Source organism: Paramisgurnus dabryanus, chromosome 20 (genome assembly GCF_030506205.2).
Source record: "Paramisgurnus dabryanus chromosome 20, PD_genome_1.1, whole genome shotgun sequence".
NCBI classification, from domain to species: Eukaryota; Metazoa; Chordata; class Actinopteri; order Cypriniformes; family Cobitidae; genus Paramisgurnus; species Paramisgurnus dabryanus.
In genome coordinates, this window is record NC_133356.1 from 34144395 (window position 1) to 34171596 (window position 27202).

General features: G+C 38.3%; 1 protein-coding gene across 11 annotated transcripts in view; it reads left to right on the forward strand.

Annotated features, from left to right (window-relative positions):
* The window catches only part of dst (dystonin), a 172955-nt gene extending 156178 nt beyond the window's left edge, over nucleotides 1–16777 (forward strand). For 7 of the 11 annotated variants that reach the window (XM_065249486.2, XM_065249494.2, XM_065249503.2 and 4 more), the window contains 18 exons: nucleotides 1329–1498; nucleotides 2447–2606; nucleotides 4193–4387; nucleotides 4558–4686; nucleotides 5066–5209; nucleotides 5970–6158; nucleotides 6254–6383; nucleotides 6646–6809; nucleotides 6905–7067; nucleotides 7360–7514; nucleotides 7596–7670; nucleotides 8246–8263; nucleotides 10894–11011; nucleotides 12189–12296; nucleotides 13051–13241; nucleotides 13888–13998; nucleotides 15552–15675; nucleotides 15803–16777. In XM_065249486.2, coding sequence (XP_065105558.2) covers nucleotides 1329–1498; nucleotides 2447–2606; nucleotides 4193–4387; nucleotides 4558–4686; nucleotides 5066–5209; nucleotides 5970–6158; nucleotides 6254–6383; nucleotides 6646–6809; nucleotides 6905–7067; nucleotides 7360–7514; nucleotides 7596–7670; nucleotides 8246–8263; nucleotides 10894–11011; nucleotides 12189–12296; nucleotides 13051–13241; nucleotides 13888–13998; nucleotides 15552–15675; nucleotides 15803–16059 — 2601 coding nt within the window. In that variant the 3' untranslated portion in view covers nucleotides 16060–16777. The remainder of the gene's footprint in view (nucleotides 1–1328; nucleotides 1499–2446; nucleotides 2607–4192; nucleotides 4388–4557; nucleotides 4687–5065; nucleotides 5210–5969; nucleotides 6159–6253; nucleotides 6384–6645; nucleotides 6810–6904; nucleotides 7068–7359; nucleotides 7515–7595; nucleotides 7671–8245; nucleotides 8264–10893; nucleotides 11012–12188; nucleotides 12297–13050; nucleotides 13242–13887; nucleotides 13999–15551; nucleotides 15676–15802) is intronic. The other 4 variants (XM_065249549.2, XM_065249570.2, XM_065249540.2 and 1 more) reach the window with 3 other exon arrangements.
* The last annotated feature ends 10425 nt before the right edge of the window (nucleotides 16778–27202 follow it).

Sequence of the window (27202 nt, forward strand, 5' to 3'; positions counted from 1 at the left end):
ATACCCTGATTAATTCAATAGGTGCGTTCACACCGCATTTACTTACGGGTGTGAGTCTGGAAGTGTCCTGTTCAGACAGCAAATTACAGACACAAATATAACACTGTCTGTAGTGGGAGCATGCATAAAACATATTTTAAACAGTTATGGTAAATATTTACTACACCTGCCATGTATAACCCAGTGTGAGGATGAAATGAAGAAGTAGCCTGATATAACATATGTTCATATATAAGATGTATTCAGGCATACCAGTATCTTTAATGCGCTTGTCAAACCTGTAAATAACCGAACTGCCTGTGAACGCAACCATTAAGGACTCAAATACGGGTTTGAAAACCGCATTATGGTACCGTGTGAATGCGGCCAATATAAGGCCGTGATTCATAATTTATCCCCACCCCACCGTTTATTTCACAAAACGCACCCTGCCCATCAGACTCATCTGTGTATGTGGAACATCTGCTGGTTAACAGACATGATGTGAATCACAAAGCCAGGTGTTTTCTCACTTACAGCTGTTGTTGTGTTTTAATTACTGTGAGTCACAAAGGAGTATTTCATTTCATGTAAGTCATAAAGAAGTGCCATCATATTATAATCTAATAGCAGTGCTTAAGGTCAATTTAGCCTCTTTAACAAATGCAGGCCATTAATTTTGTATTTTTGTTTGAACAAACCCATCAGAGTAACAGTGTGATGTGTGAGATTGTGTATGTGCTGATATAAAAAGTCTGCTTTAAACCAATCACACATTGCTGACATACTGTCTTCAATTATATTTGTTTAAAAAAAGTATTGTAGTAATTTAGTAAAATGCTCTTGGGTATGTAAATAGCTGGTTTGGTACATTTACCAGAAGGGTCTATTTGTGAATTTGACTGTAATTTTAAGGTCTTGCATGTGTGATAAGTGCTATTGTGCAGTGTCTCTTTAAAAAAATACCTTTGAGAGATGATATAATCACTAAGTATGCTATATGAGAACACTCTTACTATATTCAGTTTGGTTTGCCCCTTCTATCGTCCCACAGTCCCTCAAACAATAGGGGGGTTAGTGCTTTTAAAATGAAGTCAAGTGCCATGAGTGGGTTTAACACAGGATATGAGTTGAAGTGGAGGTTTGTGTGACCAAACTGCTACCCAGTGATTTATAATTAACAGCTCAGCAGTGCCTCACATGTTCTGATGAGTCAGACACAAAAAGAAATGCCAGGATTTGATGACATCAGGTTTCCAAGAAGGTCTCACAGGTTGTGGGACTCATGACCTTGAGCCACATTTGGATGACCGTGGACTTTTGTTTTTCTTGTGTTGATGGGATTATAGGAGTTCCAGAAAGCTGTGGGCAGCAAGCACTCAGTGTACGACACCACGAGTCGCACCGGCCGAGCTTTGAAGGACAAGACATCGCTCCAAGATGACAACCAGAAACTGGATGACATGCTCAGCGAGCTCAGGGACAAATGGGACACAGTCTGTGGGAAATCGGTGGAGAGGTACTTTTAAGTGAATCACATGGAAAAATTTCAGGTCACATTTTATACTTAAGAAAAAAAAATATTTTGCATTAAGGAATAAATTGTCATTATGAGACAAAGTATTTAGCCGAAAAAAGCGAATTTCCCCATAAAATTATCATCACATTTATAGCAGATACTTTTTTCCAAATGGACTTACTGTACAAATGAGAGTGTGTTTATGATTTCACCAAATAAACACTGTACACTAAGATGTGTTTACAAGAGCTGAAGCTAGAAGAGAAAAGTGTTACATATTTTCTGTACTGCAACAGTAATATTTATTACTTATTAACTTAATTTAAACTTGTAATGTAGTTATTGCTGTCGATTCAATCAAAAGGTTGATTCAAAGAAGCACACAAAAATATACACATCAAAGCACAAGTTACTTTGGATACAAATATCTGCCAATAATTGTCTAAATATGAAGAGTTCATATGCAAAACCCTCTAAATCCAGCTGGCAAGTTCTCTTGAAAATGTAAATTTCTTTTAAATTCACAAATGGCACTTTATTCATTCATTGGTATTTACAGCCTCATCTCACAGGAATTTGTACAGGTTTTATGATTTGATTTGAAGTGAATTGTACAAAAATGTAAGATTATCATTAAAAAATATGAAACCCTATTCCTAACTCTGCCCCTAATCCCAACGTCACAGTGTGGTCATATGAATAAATACGAATTAGCCACCTCATAAAATACTTATACATTTCCATGAAATCGCGTTGGTATTTAACATATTGGATTGTTTTTCGCTGTCTTGCTTTAACGAATTTAATCGTAATAGGTGCAGACTCTAAATTATTGATTAAAATGTTAATGTCCATGATATCTGTGTATGACTAATGGTCAGAAATGAGGATTCCTGGTCATAGCTGTATAATAACTATTTAATGGCATGTGTTTTTTTCTTTCTACAGGCAGAACAAGTTGGAGGAGGCTCTGCTGTTCTCAGGTCAGTTCACAGATGCGCTGCAGGCTCTCATCGACTGGCTTTATAAAGTTGAACCGCAGCTGGCCGAAGATCAGCCTGTTCATGGGGACATAGACCTTGTCCTGCATCTCATTGACAGCCATAAGGTATCCTAATGTTCATAATATTATTTTTATCTTTACAGTTGTGCCACTTTATTCACCGTCTTAAACTTCATTCGTTGATATTTGATTGACATTTGATTCAATTCCACCAATCAGTAGATTTAATTTAATAAAAAATTTCATGCATTTAAACATATGTTTAAGAGTCTACGTAATAATGCACAGCACATGGGCAAATAGGCATTAATAAAAGTATCATTAGCTCAGTATTAACAATGGGAACTCCCCAGTGATCTGTGTGCATGTTTCAAGAATGTTTTGTTAAATAACCTAACTTTTTTGGGTCTCTGCTGGTATTCAGTACACGAGTTAGAGGTGACAGGAGTTCACATCATATCACAGCACGTTTGAGCTGAGCTCAGTGATGATGACCTCATACAGGCTCATAATTCATGTCTTGGCTAAAACAAAAAGCGGTCACCGGAGCGTTTCAGACTATATTTGGTTATTTGTAGAGATCCACGGCTGAATGAATATTGTTCAGTTTTCTGATAGTACATATATCATTTTTTTTTTTTTCGATGATTGCTTATTTTCTCTGCAACAGTAACTGTAATCCTATAAACCGCAAGTGATTGTAGTCAAGTTGGTTCAGTGTTTATTTCTGTAAACATCTAAGAACATCAAGCTGTGAACATTTGTGGGAGATGAGAACATAGCAGAATCTGATATGATATGATATTAAATCAGAAGTATGTAATCCATTTTGAATCAAAGTTAAGACTCTACGTAATATATCTCTGTCTTAAACTGTTATGAGTAGGTCATGAGACATTGCAGTCCCTTAGTTTTTAGTGTCAGTTCTGTGCAAATGTTCGTAAATCCTGGATGTCAAATCAAGCGAGTACTATGTTTTAAAGCAGAGGATCAGTTCTCTAAAGTGATTATGTTGGAGGATTATCAGATTGAAACACATTTATTCTAACATTCATGTCCATTAAAAATAATTCAAACCTTAACATTTTTGAGCTGCCTACAATAACAACAGTACATATTTTATGCACACCACAACAACTTTCAAGATATGTATTCATTTATTTCATTGCTTGAACAACACATTACATAAGTGTCAAGCATATATTCAGAAATTACATACATACTATACAAGAATAGATAGAACCAACATTTAAAACAATACAATACATAAAACATTTAAAATCTTTATGCTCCATAAATCATTATTATATGTACATTATGTCTAGAACACATATTTGTTACATACAGATAGTGTCCTCCTTAGGAAAATCTATCCTATAATGCACCTCAACAAGCTGACCAAGAATGACCATTTAAGATAGCAGATGAAAGAATGTAGAAAACCGAATGAATAATAAGTAGTTCAGATTTACTAAAACTGACTTTAGCCAAAATGCTTCTGTTTGGTTTGCATGAGAAACAGTATTTGAGGGCAAATGTATGCAGAAATGTTGCAAACTCGAATAGATTTGAATTGTGATGCCTGGCTAGGTAATGCACAGCAAGGAAACTGACTAGATTTTGAAAGAGAGCATAGACTAGGACAGTTAGAGATGAACCTATTGAATGTGTTTTTAACCCGTGTATTGCAGGTTTTCCAAAAAGAGCTGGGAAAGAGGACAGGCAGCGTGCAGGCTTTGAAGCGCTCGGCACGTGAGCTGATGGAGAGCAGTCATGATGACTCATCATGGGTCAAAGTTCAAATGCAGGAGTTGAGCACTCGTTGGGAGACAGTGTGTAGTCTGTCAGTTTCCAAACAGACACGGCTGGAACAAGCACTGTGTCAGGTGAGATAAACAAGAGCTATATTTTCACCACCGGTGCGGCTCAAACTGTTACAGAGTCTTAATAAAAATACAAAGGTCACCATTATCATAAGCATGGTCTTTGTGTATGGTGTGTTGTACTGTGTTTGAAATAAATGATAATGCCTTTACATTTGTGTGTTTTTTTTCAGGCAGAGGAGTTTCACTCCACTGTTCATATTTTACTCGAGTGGCTCGCGGAGGCTGAACAGAGTCTTCGTTTCCACGGCACCCTGCCTGATGATGAAGAAGCCCTCCGCACTCTCATCGAACAGCACAAGGCAAGTTCAACACTGGATAAATGTGTCGGTGTAATGTTAACCACATTCAAACTTAAATTTAATATAAATTTAATGCTCTGATTATTGTCCTATAGACTCACATTTTCACATTTAGCATTGGTAATAGACACCTTATGAAAAATGAGCTTTAATACCATATATTTTTCTATACAGTATTTCATATTGTCTAGTTTTCTATGGTTGCTTATTTCCATACTGTTTTTCTGCGTTTCTATTGTCTGTACTAATGTACATTTATTGTACAGCAGCTTTGAATGTTACTTTTCAATTCATATTGCAGTAAAGATGCAGTGATGTAGTTTTATTGCATTGTGTCACCGTTCACACTTACTCACGGAAGGAGCTTTGATGTTTGCAGGAGTTTATGAAGAAGCTGGAGGAGAAGAGGCTGGCACTGAATAAAGCCACAAGCATGGGAGAAGCCATCTTGTCCATCTGCCACCCAGACTCTATTACCACCATCAAACACTGGAACACCATCATTAAAGCACGCTTTGAGGAGGTTTGTCCATCTCCAACAGCTTTCCATCAAACCTGTCTTATATAAGAAGCCCATCAAATTGAAGAAACAAGGTCCTTGAATTCTTGCCTGGCTGTCAAACCTCTGGCACAGTTGTGATCCATGCTCGTTGTCTCCCTTGTCTTAAGCAAACCAAAACATGTTATTTTTGACAAGGTATTTGTTTCAGAGCCATAAGCCATCAGTTCACTCCTTGTTATAAAAATTGCTCTTTTTATTAAGTTACAAACCGAAAATACAGTAAATATTAGTAAAAACTAGTAAATTTTTTTCTTCAGGCATCAGTCAGTATTTAGTGTGACCTCTCTTGGCACAAAACACATCTTGGGCTTTTTTGAGGAGACTGAAGTCATTTGATTAGAATTAGAAAGTAGGATTTAATTTCATTTAGATTTAATAGATCCTGCAGCTGCCTGCTATTGCTCAAGTACAATGGGGAGTTTACCTTTAATTCCTGACACTTCAGCTTATACTTCTATAGTGTTTTAATACTACATAAAAATTCCCTGTAGTTTTTGGTTGTTTTCTAATAAAGAGACTGAAAAATAATGATATATGGTCACTATACAATTGCAAAAACAACAAATCTAATGATGGCATGGTGGCCTAAGACTTTTGAACACAATGCTGTATATATAAGTTTCATTAAGCCAGTCAATCTAATTGACAAAATGAGCACTCTGTGGACAGTTCCTGCACAAGTTGAGACTAATGGCGTCAGTGATTTGTTTGTGAATGCCAGGTAACAGCCTGGGCACATCAGCACCAGCAGAGGCTCTCCAGTGCTCTGGATGAACTGCTGGCCACACGGGATCTGCTGGAGAACCTGCTGAGCTGGCTTCAATGGGCTGAGAACACGCTCGGTGAGAAAGACAAAGAACCTCTGCCTCAGGAGATAGACGAGGTCAAAAGTCTCATCGCTGAACACCAGGTACCATCAGGTCCTATATAAAGAGCTTGCTCAAACTTCATTCCATGTGGTATGCTCTGTATGGACAAACTGTATGTGTTCTCGTCATGTGCCAGGCGTTCATGGAAGAAATGACTAGAAAACAACCAGATGTGGACACAATCACCAAAACCCATAAGCGGAAAACTACAGCAGATTCTCTAGTTCAGTCTCAAATCCCTGTTCTGGAGAAAGGACGATTTCCCAGTGAGTACCAGAATCCGGTCTTGTCTTTCACAGTCATGCAATTCAAATCTCTTTAATGTTTTAGGTTTATGCACTGATTTATAATTCAATATAAAGCCCATTGCTGTCCAAATGAAACAAAAGTTGGAACTTTATGGTATTTTTTGCTTAGGATGAATTACTTGATTTAAATGAAGTAGTTTAGTTAAGCAAATCTTAGTGCACTAACGTTAAGGTCAGTGGCTTAATTGGAATTGATCAAGTCGATTACTTTTGTCATCAGGAAAGAGATCTCCTACACAATCCATGTACACCGCAGCATCTCAGGCACAAATTGAGACCAAGAATCCCAGAGTGAACCTGCTGGTTAGTAAGTGGCAGCAGGTGTGGCTGCTGGCTCTGGACAGGCGGAGGAAACTCAACGATGCTCTGGACAGACTGGAGGAGGTATGTCATTCATGCCCACCTGACTTCAGATCAGTGTTGACATAATTATCATGTCACACACATGCCCTCAACCCACTATGCTTTTCTGCCTTCAGCTGAAGGAGTTTGCTAACTTTGACTTTGACGTATGGAGGAAACGCTACATGCGCTGGATGAACCACAAGAAGTCGCGCGTTATGGATTTCTTCCGACGCATTGATAAAGACCAGGATGGCAAAGTCACAAGGCAGGAGTTCATTGATGGCATCCTATCCTCGAGTAAGAAAAACTTTATCAAAGAAAGTTCTGTAATGGGAAAGAGCTCATTCTATGTTTTAAGCCATGATGAACATGATTCAGGAGCCTACTTTGACAAAATGAACCTTTAGTATATTATGCACACATTTAACAAACAGTCTATTCTAGAAATTATTGAGTAATGATCTATAATATGAGAAGGTCCCTAATAGCACCTGCTAGCAATAGCAATAAGCAAATCACGTGTAGCAAGTTTAATTTAGTCAATGTGTTAAAATACAGCAGAAACATGAACTCCTCTGTGGTCCTACAGAATTCCCTACAAGTCGTCTGGAGATGAGCGCTGTGGCGGACATTTTTGATCGGGATGGTGATGGATACATCGACTATTATGAGTTTGTGGCCGCCCTGCATCCCAACAAAGATGCGTACAAACCATTAACTGATGCTGACAAAATTGAAGATGAGGTAAGCTTGATCGATTTCTCTTCAGGTGCTCTGCATAGCTATGGTTTGATGTCTTAACTGATCTTTTCCTTTGTTTCTTAGGTGACCCGCCAAGTTGCAAAGTGCAAGTGTCCCAAGCGCTTCCAAGTAGAGCAAATTGGCGCCAACAAATATCGGGTATGTCACTGCAAATGTGATGCATTGAGGAGTTTGTATTTAAAGAACTTGATTTAGAAGCATTGAGTTCACCCACCCATTAATTCTTGATAGAAATAGTGGAAATTATAGAAATTATCTCATTCATTCTTTGTGTGACTTTTCAATATTTCTAGATTTTTTTTACATCAATTTTCATCATAAAACAAATATTTATAGAAGCGTTATGTAGAGGCCTGTTGTCTGTATTAAATCCAATGTAAGAAAAGTTTGTGAGAACATGAAGTGTGGAAGAACATGAAGTGTTCCCCTGTTAAACTGTGTCCTACTCCTACTCTTAACACTGCTGTTGCCAGTGTAAATAACTTCATATCATTTTTACATGCCAACGTATCCCTGACACTTCTATCACAACTATGAGAAAATACAAGTAAAATATTATATATATATATAATGGTTGGAAACTCTGGCATTATCCACACAAAAAGTTTTATTTTATGTAGTCAGATTAGTGTGTTTTGTATTTTCAGAGAGTCAGAGAGATTAAACTGACATTTACTGTGTTGTTTTCTTTTTACTCTTCCTCTCCACATCAGTTCTACCTTGGAAACCAGGTACACATGCATATATGAGTTATAAAGTTTTGCTTGTGCTGCCCCTGTTTGTTTTTTCAGATTTTCTGTCAGTGTGCTTTTAAATCCTTAATATTTCTGTTAGTCATAAACTCAGAAGCGGATAATATTATTTAAACTAGTGTGTAGTTCATCTTGCATGTTTAGTTATTGATGTGGTGTTGGAAAGAATCTATAGGTAAAATTAAAGGGATAGTTGGTCAAAAAATGAAAATTCTGTCATGATTTTCTCATCCTCATGTTGTTATAAACCTGTATGAATTTCTTTTTTCTGATGAACACAAAAGAATTTTGATAAATGATGGTAAGCACAGAGCTGATTGTACCATTGACTTTCATAGTAGGAAAACAAATATTTTGGAAGTATTGTGATAAATGATGAAGAAGATATTTTGATAAATGATGGTAAGCACACAGTTGACGGTAATCGTTGACTATCATCATATTTGTTTATCCTACTATGGTTAATATAGAAGGTCAATGGTTACAATCAGCTTTGTACTACTGTACATAAATTGTAAAAAAATATATTTTTTGTCTTTTGTGTTCATCAGAAAAAAAATGATTCATACAGGTTTAGAACATCATGAGGATTCATTTTTGGGACAACTATCCCTTAAAATGTCTACTCTTTAATACAAAACTACACCAGATATGGTTTCTAGTAAAGAAATATGTCCTTAATGTTATAGTAAATATATTCTGGATTTATAAATATATTTAGTCTGTGTTAGGAAAGCAGAAAATAAATAAGTCAACATATGTTGAATTACAAAACTAAAAGAAATTCTGAATTTTGACTTTAATATGCGAGTGTTTTACCAGCACCAAGCACTCATCTTATGAGTTGATGTTTTTACAAAAGAGTAGGACTTTAGTGAACAGACATATATCTGCTTTTGAGTTCAAATGCTCTTCTCCCGCAGGGCTGCGTTCTGCTGATATTTGTATTATTTGCAATGTAACAAAGCGTGTGCTTGCTTTCTGCTACCTCCCTGACTTATTTTAGATTTGCTTAACACGATGGACATTTGCTTATCACTTTGCTTTTGCTCCCATGTTTTGTGGCTGATGCCCAAACAAGCCAACGCCTCAGATTTAGACCCTGAACTCAGGGATGCATGATTTTCCCCTCATAAATGGCATAAGATCATGAGCTATACATGCTTTCTCAGGGTCATATTTCAGAAGTTTGGTGATAGCTGGTGAAAGGCTTTATCTTCGGGGAGGACTTGTTTGTTTGTTTTTGTATTCAGAAGGTTTTATCACATGCTCTTCTGCATCAACTGAAATCGTTCTTTTGACAGTTTGGTCTAGTTCACTGCTTACATGATCCCTTAATCGCCGACGAGACTATAACAAACAGGGACAATCAAAATCTAAACCCCCATCTACACGTTGCTGTTTTGGAAAGCTGTATCCTGGTAAATGATTCTCAAAGCCGTTTGTTGTGACTTTCTTTACTATTTCTATTGATCATGCTTCAAAATTCATCTTCTCCTTCCCCCAATCACAAAATTCACCAGTGGTATTGATTCATTCTGGGTGTCACCAAAAGATTAAAGGGCTTCTAGGCCGGGAGAGATGCTCATCAGTGTTTTGGTCATGTTAAGTCTCTGAGATTTCATGATGGTCCTCTTGTGTGTTGTTGAAGTCTAGCGTTGGTTCTGCATCAGTGTCAACAAACGCATCCTCACAATGAGAATGGTAGTTTGTAGTTCTAGACAGCCCAAGTTCTGTATGTATTTTTGGTTTGTGGAAAGACTTTTCATATGCTTTGCTTTTCTTTTATTAGTTTGAAACGGAAAGCATGGGGCCATATTTTTTGTGCTGTGAAAGTGGCATGCCTTGGCCAAATCCAACTGGGCAAAAATCCTTACCATCCAAATGATATGGCCTGCTGTTTTATTTAGTTCCTATCTTTGGCATGTAGGGATGCAGTCAGTGCCCATATTTGTATGAAAACAGTTCTGTGGTTTCTACCGCACCCTAGTGGCCTCATTGATCAAAAGATTGTCCACCTTTACTTAAAGGGGCACGTAAGTCAACTTTATGCACATCTCGTATGAGATCGTCATGAACCAGTGGATCACATGACCAAGTTCATGACCAAACTCAAAAGAAAGAAAATCTATTTTCCTTATTGGATAAAGCAGTTCTACATTGGAGAATTTGCGTCCACACTGATATTGGTCAGTATAACAAAACACCAGCAAAACAAAAACATTACTTAGTGCACCTTAAATAACATAGTAGTGAACAACATGCTCTAGTGATCACAAAGCCACAAATTAAACCAGTTGGATTGACCACTCATTGTGTGTCTTCTGGAATGAAATCAGTGTTGTGTCTGAATCAAAACGGGTTTGGTTCGGATCAATGGCTCGGCAGGGCAACAAGAGGAAACCAGTTGATTAACAAAGCGTAAACAAAATGAACACAAATAGTCAAAACGATAAACCAAACAAAAGTAGCATCAATTAATAACACAGATTTGCTGCTTTGTTACAGTCCTGTGGTTTCTGCTGTTGCCGTGCTGTTGTCTGTCAGCGGTGCATATGACTGAAACTTTGTGTCATGATGAAATAACCCTGTTATCTGTTCATGTTCAGTTTGGAGATTCCCAGCAGCTCAGGCTGGTGCGGATCCTGCGCAGTACGGTGATGGTGCGGGTTGGGGGAGGCTGGATGGCCCTAGATGAGTTTCTGGTGAAGAATGACCCGTGCAGAGGTAACGTCTACTTAACTCACTGTTTAAAGCAACTGTAATCGCATTCATATAAATATGTTCAGCTTAATTTGTTAGTTTCTCTATGCTGCTTTTAAGACATCATGTTGCAGACACTATACGGCTCTATTCCTTACCCTAGCATGTTGCCTACATATGTAGCATTTATAAAGGTCCACCCCTGACATCGGTTTTATTTCTGTAGTGCTTTTCACAGTTTGGCATTGTTGCATAGAGCTTTATAAAACTGTATTGCAAAACTGTAAAATAATTTTAAAAATAAGCAGAAATGATGAAAAATATAGAAAACAGGCCATGTTTAATATACCTTCTGCAAAGCATTATATATGTGCCTCAGATAGAAAACAATGCCGTAGTGTATTACAATCAGCTCTTTAAAACAGAAATTTATTGTTTAGCAAAAAGTACCAGTAATGGGCATTTTACACTGTATGCGGCAGTCACGAGTGTCTTGTAGGGGTGGGCAATACATCCTCAAAATTATATCATGATATTTTACGAATTTTTGCAGTAATGATACTTATAACAGTATCAAAAAATTATGGAAAAGGAAGTGGCAGAAGCAGCATTAAAGTGCAAAAGTAGTGACACAATTGTACAGTATGAGTAAACAAAGTACAAACTAGAGATGAAATGGTATAAAAAATGTACATCACTATGACACTACCACAGATTTTCAGTAATTTTCAGCAATTTTCACAGATCCCAGTAACTTAAGTCGTTGGCTAACAATTAAAAAATGTGAAAAGTGCACTTTTGTTCACATAAACATCAAATAAATAACATTAACACTAATCATGGCACATTTGGGGTCGTAAAACGCCCATACACATCTATTCTTAAGCTATTCATTATCAGTCTATTTTGTTTCCTATGCGTTTCACGTGAAAAACATTATTAGACTTTCTGTTTGGGCTTTCCAAAGCTTTGCCAATTTAATCAGAATATGATCAACAGGAAACAGAAACAATGAACTCTTAAGACACCTGTCTTACTGTACTGTATGTATTAATTAGTTCTGGCTGAATCTTTTTCTTCCTGCGCTCTGGCTGTTTATAAAATTCTTGAAGCTTGCTGATCTTTTCCCACTTAAGCTTTTCTTTCAGAAAGTCCCTTTTCCTGCTTCTCTGTTTGTGAACCCAATTATCGTTTCTTCTAGTTCACCACCACGGGAGTAAAATGTTGCGCTCGGAATCAAATTCGTCAATTACTCAGTCTCCTATAGGTTGGCAACTCTCAAACTTTCTCTCCTTGCTCCATCCCAGTGGTATGTGTGCATCCCTGTGTGTGTGCGCGTGTGATGGAGTGATCCTTGAATGGTATTCTCATTAACATTAATCTCATGCTGTCTGGGAACATTTTGCATGCGGTTTTGTCTTGTGTCCACTTTCTGCATGTGCTTCCTGTAGCTGTGTTGCTGTGAGATTTGCGCGACAATCTTACTTCTGCAGCTATTGCAACAATCATTAAACATTTTACACTGTAAGTAATATAAAGACATGTTTTAGAGTCAGTATAATCACCAGTTCCATACAGTATGCACAGTTGTTTTATTATAGACAACAGGAATTTCTTCATTGATAAACAGCATTAGTGTTCTTTATTTCTTTAAATGTTTTATTTGGCTCTGTGGTGTGAAATGCACGCGCACTCCCTTACATCAAATCACAATTCAGCACCCCTGTTTGCACATTTCCGCAAAGCTGCATTGCAACAATGCAAATGTGCGAAAGTGCAATAGAAATCTGTTTGAAGTAATATTCCTGGTTTAAATGCTGGTTAATATAAGTATGTGAGTTTAAGTAAAAAATGCTTCACATTTGGTAGGGTGAAAGCAGAAACGGGAAGCTTATGTTTATAGCTTCATAGACTTTTACTGTAAGTGTATTACTGTGTTTATTTACTGTTTTTACAAACCAACATAATAGTCTTAACCTGGAATATTCCTTTAAGTCAACTTTTAGAGATGTATTATCTAACACCCATACCAACCCACGTCGTCTTGGTTGTGCCTCCTGTAGCTAAAGGCAGAACCAATGTGGAGCTTCGAGAAAAGTTTATTCTTCCAGAAGGCACCACTCAGGTGATGGCCAGCTTTCGGTACAGAGGTCGAAGGTCGCGGCCTTCCTCAAGAGGTGCTTCTCCTAACAGATCCAACTCCAGCCACTGCTGTGCCGTACAACCTAACCCACCTGGAGCAAACACGCCCAAGGTATTTCTTACCCACTATTCTGTACTAGTGTGCTGTTTCTTTTTATTTGTTTATTGATTTTGGTTGTTGTTGTCGTCTGTCACAAGTCATTAGTTCCGTTCCAAAACATAGTGGCGCAACTGCCTTGCTATTAAATGCCTACATATACAGCATCTTAGCTGGATTAGTAGAACTGATGTATTATGCTGCAATGTAATAGAAATTTTTGAATTGTTCAAATATCACAATATGGTAGACCAGGGGTCTCTGGAGGGCCGGTGTCCTGCAGAGTTTAGCTCCAACCCTAATCAAACACACCTGAAGCAGCTAATTAGGGTCTTCCCAAGCATACTAGAAACTTCCAGACAGGTGTGCTGATGCAAGTTGGAGCTCAATTCTGCAGGACACTGGCCCTCCAGGACCGAGTTTAGGCACCCCTGTGGTAGACTCAATTGTTAAAAACAGATGTATCTTAAGATGCAGACCATACTGAACTGTCTTTGCATCAGGACAATGACTTTGACACCTTAGATTATTCTCTATGTGGAAGTTTTGGAACATACTGTATACATTTCTTATCTTGTCATTATTTGATAGATAATTATTTCCAATATAATAATAATAATTTTCAACTGCTGCCTGGTTTATCCATAACTGTTTCTCACAGACTCCCCAACATTTAACTCGCAATTATGATAAACCCTGGCTGACAAACAGCAAGTCAGCCACTCCTCTTAAATCATCCGAATCCTTTGACAGTCAAGAGTCATCCAGTGAGGTAATGGTGCTTCGGAAACGAGTGGCAAATCCCGATCTAATCTCCGCCTCTCTGTTTTTGCTATGTGACTGATCTAATCACTTCCTGTGTGGATTTGGGATTAAGACTTAAGGTCTTTAAGGCTTTGCACTGATGCATGAAAGTGACGAGAATGCACTGTTATTCTTTTAAGAAGATGACGGACGTGTTCGCTGTTTGGTGGACGTGGGAATTTCTCTGCTTTAAAGGGAATCTGGGTGTTTCTGAAGCCTCTCCATCTTTACTTAATTCTTTAAACACTAACTGCTAAATCAAGTGTCTGGGGTTTCTTTTTCTTTATCAATTGCCTGATCCTGCCACTAAATCTGACTGCTTTAGGCATTGTGAGATCTTTTCACATTTTTCTTCTACATACACTGCATATGTTTGGAAGTGACAGCTGCATTTAAATGTTGGTATGAAGATGTGCTTACAGAGTCTTTACAATAAGGTTGTATTTGTTAACTTCATGAAGTAAAAACAGCAGTAAAACAGCAACTTCCACAGCATTTATTCATCTCTTAGTTTATGATAATTTCAGCTTTACTAATATAGGGTGACCAGATTACATAAGTGTATGTGCAATGAACTAACACGAACAATTGTTTTGGCATTAACTAACATAACTAGGATTAATACAGTAAATATTGCTCATGGTTAGTTCATGTTAGCTTATTAATGTTAACAAATACAACCTTATTGTAAAGTATTACCTTAAAATCTCAGGCTCAAACTTAAAACATTATCTCTGTTCACATATAGTCTGTTAATTACTTTAAAATTCCCAGACTCCCTTTTCCCATAACGTATTATATCAGACCAAATATAAGCAAATATAAGAAGACAGTCCATCAGATCTGTATGATTGGCTCAGACATCTTGGGCCTCATTTATAATGCATGCGTATACACAGATTTGATCGTAGCGTGTGCTTACCCAAAAATCCATGGCAGCATTCACAAAAACCTTTTTTTGATGTGGAAAAGTGCTTAGCGTCACATCAGGGTCTGAGCAGACGTATGCACTTTTGCTTTTCTGTTTGCTGCAGGTTTTGGGAAATATAAGCCATTCTTGCTGCTCGAAACTTTGCTTATGTGATCATAAAGCTCATATAGTTAATAGTGAAGATGAGTGACAGCTGTAGTGGACTTTTATTTTGTTAATTAGGTTAATTAAAATGAATTATATATAAACATACTGTACATACTTGTGTAAAACAAACCAGTAGAATATTCTATAATATAATATAATATTATAATGTAATATAATTATTTTACAATATTCGTGAAAATACTTGGTTATTACGAATGCAATTGTTTGTTGATGTCAGTTTATTGTCCACCTACTAATGTATTGTAAAGTGTTACCCATATTTCACAAACATACATGTTTCAGTGCAGCTTCATTTCTGAAATGTTTAAATAGAAACTTCTAAGCCATACCTGAATCTAAAAATAATCTCTGAAACTCTAAAAAACTGAATGCGAATGCAGTACTTGAGCACAGATAAAAACATGTTCTCTTTCGTCTTACAGAGCACCCCCATTCAAGGCAGTAAACTTCGTCTTCCAGGATATTTATCAGGAAAAGGCTTCCAGTCTGGAGAAGATGGAGCTTTGATCAATGCTGCGGTGTTGAAGGCAAGAGGTCAGGCCACAGGTGAGTCACATGACCCAGTCATCTTACGGTTTCTCAGGCTAGGCAGTACTCTTTAAAAAAAACAAAAACAGGTAGTTATTACTGGAATGCCAGTGACCTCCAGTGACAGTTTAATCTTCTTCCTTAGGATCGAGTAAGATTCCAAGCAGACCCGGCAGCAAAGCAGGAAGTCGAGGAAGCAGCCGTCGTGGCAGCGATGCCTCAGACTTTGATATTTCCGACATTCAGTCGGTTTGCTCAGACGCATCGGAGACAGTGACTGACTCAGGACGGCCGATGCCCCGGTCAGCCTCACGTCAGCATGGGGGAAAGCCCTCCAAAATCCCTACGCCCAAAAGGAGGAGCACACCTACTAGCAAACTAGCCAAGACGTCTAAAAGATAGTCAACAGTCCAAGTTAACAGAAGAGAGAAGTACTGGACTAGCGAGACCGGACAGATGTAGATTGACACTAAAGACTTTGAGGCGTTATTTTAAAGTGTAGCAAGATGTAAATTATTCTGTTGTGAATGTGATAAAAAATATCACGTGAAGTGTGTGTGTGTGTGTGTGTGTGTGTGTGTGTGTGTGTGTGTGTGCAGAGTGCAATGGCTTTGTGTAGTTGTCCTGTACTTTATGTGAATAATGTTGCGGCATCATGATTTTTTTTTGATTGCTGAGAAAGGTTTGCAACATTGAAAACAAGAAAATATGTTAGTTAAACTAACAGTTCTCCACGTTTGCTTTGAGAGATGAGCTGAATGTACATGAATTCGTCAAGCTTGTCAGTAATAATATGCCTCCGTATTCTGCATCACAGTTATTTATTCATCAATTTAAAGTGCAATGCCAAACTGCTGTTAATGCATTTAAAGGACAATATAAGACTTACACCGTAACCACAGCTACAATGCAGTTAACCCTGATCATAGCCTTTAAATCCATTAACTTCTGATCAAATCACAGATGGTGTACTGTAAGTCAGAAAACTATTGTTACAGTAAGGTCATAAAGACATTCAGAAGTGCAATCATGCCTGTGTACTTCTTTCTTTGCCTGACTGATGCCGATTCCTCACACAACTTTTTGTAATAAATCTGCTTGCACAAAGCTTAACAACATATACATTGATGCAGTCTCACCTCTTTCTGTTTTTAAAATGTGTGTACAACAGATGAATTAGGACACATTTTGACTGATGCACCTCCACATCTGTTGCCTTCTTTCCCTCTCCTCATCCTTTCAGCTCAGAGCTCACCCATAAACTGTGTACATGAGAAACCACATTCAACATGCACAAAGAATCTAAATAGGCATGTTTGGTATGGTTTGAAATTTCTCAGTGTAATTGATACAATTGCATCTCTCCCATAACAACATTAAACTTGCATGTAGGCTCATTACGTTCTTCCGCTGCCGCCAAAAGTTGGGATATCAGTTTCCGGTTTACCTCCTGTATTCATCCACCGCTGTACATAAACAAGATGAATGCACCGTGCAGGTACAGGTGGCCAAACTCCTCACATAACCTTCAGGGCTCTTTTTGCCTTTATCTAGAACCATGGGAACCAAGTCAACACTTTGATCTCTCAGTGAAGTTACCATGAGCTTACAAGATCCTCAAAATGTTGTCACAATGTGTGCGCCACAGTGAGCTAAAATTGTAACCACACAGCGCACTCACAGTTTGCACATATATTAAGGTCACCATATGAGGTCACTGCACACTCACTGGAAGCTCATACTACCCATAAAGCACATGGTATGAAAAGTACCAGATGTCACTCAGAGAACTAAAATTCTAACGTTTGCTAATCGGAAACATGTCGCAGAGACGTCAGCATTTAATTGCATATAATATGCATTGCAGACAATAAAAAAGTGAAAGAGACATGATTGTCTCCGCATTTAACCCCTCCATGAGTTGTAAAGCTATCCACTGCAAGTCATGAACACACACAAACCTGGCAATTATCACTGTAACACCCAAACAATCAATTACTTCCTACCATTTGTGTAATCGAACCACCAACCTCTGGGTTACACACAAGTCTTGACTCTCTAACCACTAGGCCACAATGCTTGGACAAAATAAATCTGTGAATCCCGGTCACTTTTACCTCCAATCTGTGTGAGCTTTCTAAAACCTTTATTTAGGCTTCTTGATGCCATAACGTTGTTGTTGACATTTTATATGGTTTATACATTAAATTTATACCTAAATTTGATCCTATGATCATTCCTATAATATTTCTTAGAACTTATGGGTAAGAAGGGTGACATTCTACTCTTGGGCCAACATGTGTGCTGTCCTGCTATAAAAGAATGAGTGTGCCGTTCCCCTAAAATTATGACCATAGTATGAGCACACAGTGAGTGTACCATGACCTCACATCATGATTACAGTATGAGTTCACTGTGAGTGTATCATGACTTCACATACCTATTGTCATGATGTGAGGTCACAGCACATTCACTGTGCACTCAAACTATGTTTACGATGTGAGGTCATGATACACTCACTGTGCACTCAAATCATGGTTGCAATGTGAGGTCACACCACAGTCACTGTGCACTCAAATCATGGTTGCAATGTGAGGTCACACCACAGTCACTGTGTGCTCATACTATGGTCACGATGTAAAGTCATGGCACACTCATTGTGCACTCAAACATGAACTCAACATTTTAAAAGCACAATGAACTCACATATAGCTCACACTGTGATTATCAAGGTATGAGAATGGTGTGAATTCACTGTGATCTCGTATGATCTCACGTGTTGGTGGACAGATAATTACTCAACATGTTTAATCTGAGTGATTTCATAAGTTATTTACGCCTGCCGGCTGTGTACAAACGTTGCTTTGTTCCGCTAATTTGTATGGAAATCATTGGGCAGTCTGGTTTATTTTCCCCCAAAAAGGGGCGGTGATGAAATTTAAAGGTCAAGTTCCTGGATGTGCCGGTAGTACGTATGGCCAGTACGTGCCTGGGCTCAGTTGACCAATGGCATTGGGGCACAAGTCCTTTTTTTAAATGGGTGGCCAATGCTAGTCAATGCTAATGCATGAAAACATGAATGAATCTTATGATCGCTGATTCAGCCTCCCTCACATTAGCCCACATTAGACATGGCGAAATGAAATGCAGCCGGAACATCGCTGAAATAAATGTTTTGTGCCTTCAAATTATGAAAGGAAAACTTTTAAATATTGTTATGTGGCATGCTTGCTTGTGCTTTTCAGCATCCCTGCGCGTGCTCCGGCGAGCGGAAGGAGAACGGGATCTAATGAGTAAAAGAAAGCAAAAAGGAAAGCATATTAGGACGAAACCCTGGATCCGTCCCCAACGTGTAGTTATTTAATGAACTACCCGACCTTTCGTGCTAAAGAATCCGGACTTAGTGGAGGGGGGCATGAAGGTTACTGGGTCAATGTCCCGCATACAGGTAGAGCCGGTCAGGGCTTAGCTCGGTAGGCATTTGTTTAAAGATCCCTATTTTGGCAGCAGCTTTCGCTTACGGCCATACCACCCTGAGCACGCCCGATCTCGGAAGCTAAGCAGGGTCGGGCCTGGTTAGTACTTGGGTGGGAGACCAACTGGGAATGGCTTATGACCCCCGCAAGTACATATTGCTCATCCCTGGATCGATCAAAAGTGATCAAAACAGATGGCGCCATCTGCTGGTCAACGTACTGAAGTGTTATTTACATAAATTGTACATTTACAGGCCTAGTTTATTAAAATCCACTCATCTGTTGAATGTTTTGTTTATTATTTTCATAGTTGGAGTTGATAAGATTCATATAGTCAAGTGAAAAGTGTGCAAGTGTTAAATTTTTTGGTCTGAATTAAGAAAGGTTGTACTGTATTAGTTCACTCTCACTTTGTCTGGAAGACTTCTAATTGCTTAAATGTTTTTTTACACTATCCCACCCCTTCTGAAACCCAAGCATACAGTACAGAGACATTAACACATTTGAAATACCTTTACAACTTTTATTTTTCAACCAGGCCAGAATGTGTTTCATTTAAAAGGCAATGTATGAAAACACAAGTAAACAAGATCTGTTTAGTTTAAAGCTCTCTCACCACAACAAGGTACAGACTTACGAGCGAGAACACGAGTCAGGATGAGAGACAAACATTTACTAACATTTGCAAACATTAAGTTAAACATGGAGCTGACATACCAACATCACAAGGAGACGCACACATAAATAACATTAATAATAACCCAGAACACTTAACAGTTAAAAACACAAACTTGTACTTAAGATAAAAATTAACAATTGGTTTGTACAGGCAAAAGCCCAATAAAGAACAGGATTATCCAAAGACTCAGGTCACCAATCAATAAAAAAAAATGCTCTAGCCATTCCTGTTTCTTAAATTTTTTGTGTTTTTTTTTTGCAAACTTTTGTTAAACATGAAGCAGGCAAAGACATACAAACATCACAAAGACATGAAGCTGACAAAGACAAACAACACGCATGACAAAAACACAGATTATCTGAACATGAACAACCACTAAAGCGTATGTAAACTCTTTAAGGTTAAAATGAATGAGGTTAGATTGGCCTTGATGTCGAACATAGGCCAGAACATGTTTGTATAAAAAAGATACTACAAAGTGCACTTTAACAGCAACATAAATAATAATAAAAAACACAAGAACATTCTTAAGTAAAACTGTAAAGTGCATTTTTTTTTTAATTTTGAACTATATAAATCAATAGATTGTACTTGTTGAAGCACTATAAAACAACAAACAAGCCTCTTTCTCTCTCCTACAGATGGCACAGGAGAAGTGGCATCACACATGCAAGTTATTTACACAGTTATTTATAGATATTTACACAGTTCTCCTCTTTTCTAACTCGTACATCACATTGTCAAACCTAGAGGTGGTGGAGTTCCTAGTGGATGGACAGTAGGAAAATATCTTCTGGGTGTTTCCAGCCATTTTGTCATTGGAAGGTGTGTAGCTCTTCCGCTGTCCACCACAATTAGGCACGTGGCAAGCCCCACATGGCTGCAAGGCCTAGTTAGGCATGAATAACTTGACTGTTGGTGCTGGAGGAAGTGATGGGCGAATTCGAAGCACGCTTCATGAGGCTTCGAAACATTTATGAATCTTTTGTTTCGAATCATCGGTTCGGAGCTTGTAGTTGATCACAAATGACCAGTGTAGGTGAACTCGGTTCAGTTTTCTTGTAAAAGTTTATAAAACATTTGATTCTTCTGACTAATAACACTACCATTTCGTCTACTTTTTGTTTATAGACAGATTTAATGAGAAAAAATGTGCATAATTAAAAAGGGAGTTCGTTTTAATTATTCTTTTGCCATAAATAAAACCAAAAACACAGAATACACTTTTAATTATGTCTTAATTAAATTAAATCATTTATTTTCTTAAAAACATATTTTAAGAACAATCTTGCTATTTGTAAAAAGTGTAAAATGTTTGGACAGATATTGATGCTTTTACACTAAGTGACCAGCAGGTGTCGCTAGCGTGTAGGGTGTTTCGACACAGCATCACATATTTTTAGTTTGTTTTTGAGGAATCTGTAACCAGGGGCCCGTTTCAGAAAGGTGGTTAAGTGAAAACTTTGAATATGTTAACCCTGAAATTAGGGAAATTCTGAGTTTCCTATCTCATAGTAAGTCAACTCAGAGTTGGTTGAACCTCCTTATTGAAACGGGCCCCAGGACTCTTTCTCAAATTTAATAACAAATGTCCAGCAGAAACCTTAAGCTATGAACATCAGCTATGAAAACTGCTTCAGTAGCCATGGGAACAGTGTTTAAAGGATCAATCTACTCGCCTTCGGAAGAGAAAGAAAAATTACAAGCAAGAAACCCACAAGCTATCACATCTGAAATAGATTTGATTGCTTCTTTCAGAACCCATAGAGACTATTCGCATCTGCTGTATCGTATGCTAATAGAATGTCCAGGACTCTTTCTTAAATTTAATAACAAAAGTCCAGCAGAAACCTTAAGCCCACATCAGCTATGAAAACTGCTCCAGGAGCCATAGAAACAGTAATAAAATGATCAACCTACTCATTTTGTATAGGCAAAAGAGAGTTCGCAGGCTAGAAGAGGCCCACAAACTCTATCAAGGCAAAGTAAGTGCCTACTTGTCAATGGAGAAGGCCACTTAAAGCTTGTGGCAATATCTTAAATTTCATAACATATGTTCAACAGAAGCCTTAAGCCCACATCAGAAAAGAAGACTGCTTCAGTTTCCAAAGGAACAGTGGTTAAAGGATCAATCTACTCGCCTTGGGAAGAAAAAGAATAATTGCAAGCAAGAAACCCACAAGCTATCAGATCTCAAATAGATTTGATTGCCTCTTTCAGAACCCATAGAGACTATTAGCATCTGCTGTATTGTATGCTAATAGTATGTCCAGGACTCTTTCTTAAATTTAATAAAAAATGTCCAGCAGAAACCTTAAGCCCACATCAGCTATGAAGACTGCTTCAGAAGCCATAAGCACAGTAATAAAATGATCAACCTACTAAGTTTGGGAAGGCAAAAGAGAGTTGTACAGGCTAGAAGCTTCTCATAAACTCTATCAGGGCAAAGCATGTGCCTATTTGTGAATGGAGAAGGCCACTGTACCTTGAGGGATTCGAACCTGGGTCTCTCTGATTGAAGAGTTAGTGCTCTAACCACAAGACCACAGAGAATGTATTGAAACCAAGCAGCCAAAAACTAGTCATGTGTATTGCTGTATATGATCAAACTGTTGGCTGGCTTGTACAGTCAGAGTCACACCCACACAAGTTGACACATACATGAATACATTTTGCTTCAAAGCACTAAATGTTTTGGGACTCTATCATAAATTTAATAACATATGTTCAGCAGAAGCCTCAAGCCCACACCAGAAAAGAAGGCTGCTTCAGTAGCCATAGGAACAGTGATTAAAGGATCAATCTTCTCGCCTTGGGAAGAAAAAGAATAATTGCAAGCAAGAAACCCACAAGCTATCAGATCTGAAATAGATTTGATTGCTTCTTTCAGAACCCATACAGACTATTAGCATCTGCTGTATTGTATGCTAATAGTATGTCCAGGACTAGGGTGGCCATTCGTGCCAGTTCCGCCGGACACGTCCCGAACATGTTTTCGGGTTCGTTCTCCGGAAGTCGCGTTGGTCGACCGCATACGTCATCAAGGTTTAATATTTTGGGTTTAATTTCAGAAAATTAACAGTTACATTTCAAGGAATAAATGAAACTACAATGATTGTATGTCTTAAAAGAAATAAATCTTAAATTTCTAATGTATTTTAACTAAAATGTGAGAACCTCGATGACGTATGCGGTCGAGCAACGCGACTTCCGGAGAACGAACCCGAAAACATGTTCGGGACATGTCAGGCGGAACTGGCACGAATGGCAACCCTATCCAGGACTCTTTCTTAAATTCAATAACAAATGTCCAGCAGAAACCTTAAGCTCACATCAGCTATGAAGACTGCTTCAGGAGCCATAAGCACAGTAATAAAAGGATCAACCTACTCATTTCGGGAAGGCAAAAGAGAGTTTTTACAGACTAGAAGCTTCTCTTAAACTCAATCACGGCAAAGTAAGTGCCTACTTGTCAATGGGGAAGGCCACTGTACCTTGAGATATTCGAACCTGGGTCTCTCTGATTGAAGAGTTAGCGCTCTAACCACAGAGAATGTGTTAAAACCTAGCAGCCAAAAACTAGTCATGTGTATTGCTGTATACGATCAAACTGTTGGCTGGCTTGTACAGTCAGAGTCACACCCACACAGGTTGACAAATACATGAAAACATTTTGCTTGAAAGCACTAAATGTTTTGGGACTATTTTTAATTAAATAACATATGTTCAGCAGCAGCCTTAAGCCCACACCAGAAAAGAAGGCTGCTTCAGTAGCCATAGGAACAGTGATTAAAGGATCAATCTTCTCGCCTTGGGAAGAAAAAGAATAATTGCAAGCAAGAAACCCACAAGCTATAAGATCTGAAATAGGTTTGATTGCTTCTTTCAGAACCCATAGAGATTATTAGCATCTGCTATATTGTATGCTAATAGTATGTCCAGGACTCTTTCTTAAATTTAATAACAAATGTCCAGCAGAAACCTTAAGCCCACATCAGCTATGAAGACTGCTTCAGGAGCCCTAAGAACAGTAATAAAATGATCAACCTACTCCTTTTGTGAGGGCAAAAGAGAGTTTGCAGGCTAGAAGCTGCCCACAAACTCTATTAGGGCAAACTAAGTGCCTACTTGTCAATGGAGAAGGCCATTGAACCTTGAGGGATTTGAACCTGGGTCTCCCCAATGGGAGAGGAAGTGCTCTAACCCCTAGACCACAGAGAATGTGTTGAAACTGACAAGCCAAAAACTGGTCATGTGTATTACTGTATATGATCAAACTGTTGGTTGGCTTGTACAGTCAGAGTCACCCCCACACAAGTTGACACATACATGAATACATTTTGCTTGAAAGTACTAAATGTTTTGGGACTCTATCTTAAATTTAATAACAAATGTCCAGCAGAAACCTTAAGCCCACATCAGCTATGAAGACTGCTTCAGGAGCCCTAAGAACAGTAATAAAATGATCAACCTACTCATTTTGTGAGGGCAAAAGAGAGTTTGCAGGCTAAAAGCTGCCCACAAACTCTATTAGGGCAAATTAAGTGCCTACTTGTCAATGGAGAAGGCCATTGAACCTTGAGGGATTTGAACCTGGGTCTCCACAATGGAAGAGTTAGCGCTCTAAACCCTAGACCACAGAGAACGTGATAATGTTGGCAAGCCAAAAACTGGTCATGTGTATTACTATATACGATCAAACTGTTGGCTGGCTTGTACAGTCAGAGTCACCCCCACACAAGTTGACACATACATGAATACATTTTGCTTGAAAGCACTAAATGTTTTGGGACTCTATTTTTAAATAAATAACATATGTTCAGCAGAAGCCTTAAGCCCACACCAGAAAAAAAGGCAGCTTCAGTAGCCATAGGAACAGTGATTAAAGGATCAATCTTCTCGCCTTGGGAAGAAAAAGAATAATTGCAAGCAAGAAACCCACAAGCTATCAGATCTGAAATAGATTTAATTGCTTCTTTCAGAACCCATAGAGACTATTAGCATCTGCTGTATTGTATGCTAATAGTATGTCCAGGACTCTTTCTTAAATTTAATAACAAATGTCCATCAGAAACCTTAAGCCCACATCAGCTATGAAGACTGCTTCAGAAGCCATAAGCACAGTAATAAAATGATCAACCTACTAAGTTTGGGAAGGCAAAAGAGAGTTGTACAGGCTAGAAGCTTCTCATAAACCCATAGAGATTATTAGCCCTTTCAGAACCCATAGAGATTATTAGCATCTGTTGTATTGTATGATAATAGTATGTTCAGGACTCTTTCTTAAATTTAATAACAAATGTCCAGCAGAAACCTTAAGCCCACATCAGCTATGATGACTGCTTCAGGAGCCCTATGAACAGTAATTAAATGATCAACCTACTCATTTTGTGAGGGCAAAAGAGAGTTTGCAGGCTAAAAGCTGCCCACAAACTCTATTAGGGCAAATTAAGTGCCTACTTGTCAATGGAGAAGGCCATTGAACCTTGAGGGATTTGAACCTGGGTCTCCCCAATGGGAGAGTTAGTGCTCTAACCCCTAGACCACAGAGAATGTATTGAAATTGGGAAGCCAAAAACTGGTCATGTGTATTACTGTATACGATCAAACTGTTGGCTGGCTTGTACAGTCAGAGTCACACCCACACAAGTTGACACATACATGAATACATTTTGCTTGAAAGCACTAAATGTTTTGGGACTATTTTTAATTAAATAACATATGTTCAGCAGCAGCCTTAAGCCCACACCAGAAAAGAAGGCTGCTTCAGTAGCCATAGGAACAGTGATTAAAGGATCAATCTTCTCGCCTTGGGAAGAAAAAGAATAATTGCAAGCAAGAAACCCACAAGCTATAAGATCTGAAATAGGTTTGATTGCTTCTTTTAGAACCCATAGAGATTATAAGCATCTGCTGTATTGTATGCTAATAGTATGTCCAGGACTCTTTCTTAAATTTAATAACAAATGTCCAGCAGAAACCTTAAGCACACATCAGCTATGAAGACTGCTTCAGGAGCCCTAAAAACAGTAATAAAATGATCAACCTACTCATTTTGTGAGGGCAAAAGAGAGTTTGCAAACTAAAAGCTGCCCACAAACTATATTAGGGCAAATTAAGTGCCTACTTGTCAATGGAGAAGGCCATTGAACCTTGAGGGATTTGAACCTGGATCTCCCCAACGGGAGAATTAGTGCCCTAACCCCTAGACCACAGAGAACGTGTTAATGTCGGCCAGCCAAAAACTGGTCATGTGTATTACTGTATACGATCAAACTGTTGGCTGGCTTGTACAGTCAGAGTCACACCCACACAAGTTGACACATACATGAATACATTTTGCTTGAAAGTACTAAATGTTTTGGGACTCTATCTTAAATTTAATAACATATGTTAAGCAGAAGCCTTAAGCCCACATCAGAAAAGAAGGCTTCTTCAGTAGCCATAGGAACAGTGATTAAATGATCAATCTTCTCGCCTTGGGAAGAGAAAGAATAATTGCAAGCAAGAAACCCACAAGCTATTAGATCTGAAATAGATTTGATTGCTTCTTTCAGAACCCATAGAGACTATTAGCATCTGCTGTATTGTATGCTAATAGTATGTCCAGGACTCTTTCTTAAATTTAATAACAAATGTCCAGCAGAAACCTTAAGCCCACATCGGCTATGAATACTGCTTCAGGAGCCCTAAGAACAGTAATAAAATGATCAACCTACTAATTTTGTGAGGGCAAAAGAGAGTTTGCATGCTAAAAGCTGCCCACAAACTCTATTAGGGCAAATTAAGTGCCTACTTGTCAATGGAGAAGGCCATTGAACCTTGAGGGATTTGAACCTGGGTCTCCCCAATGGGAGGGTTAGTGCTCTAACACCTAGACCACAGAGTACGTAATGAAATCAGTCAGCCAAAAACTGGTCATGTGTATTACTGTATACGATCAAACTGTTGGCTGGCTTGTACAGTCAGAGTCACCCCCACACAAGTTGACACATACATGAATACCTTTAGCTTGAAAGCACTAAATGTTTTGGGACTCTATTTTTAATTAAATAACATAAGTTCAGCAGCAGCCTTAAGCCCACACCAGAAAAGAAGGCTGCTTCAGTAGCCATAGGAACAGTGATTAAAGGATCAATCTTCTCGCCTTGGGAAGAAAAGGAATAATTGCAAGCAAGAAACCCACAAGCTATAAGATCTGAAATAGGTTTGATTGCTTCTTTCAGAACCCATAGAGATGATAGAGATACTTCAGCTAAGTAAGAGCACGCATGTTTCAAGATGGCGCCGGTGTTCATGGCCTGCCGTCTACGATCCTCGTGTTTTATAATTATTTTTGTGATTTTAGCTCTTTTTTCTCAACACGCCTTTTCACTACTTGTCTATGACA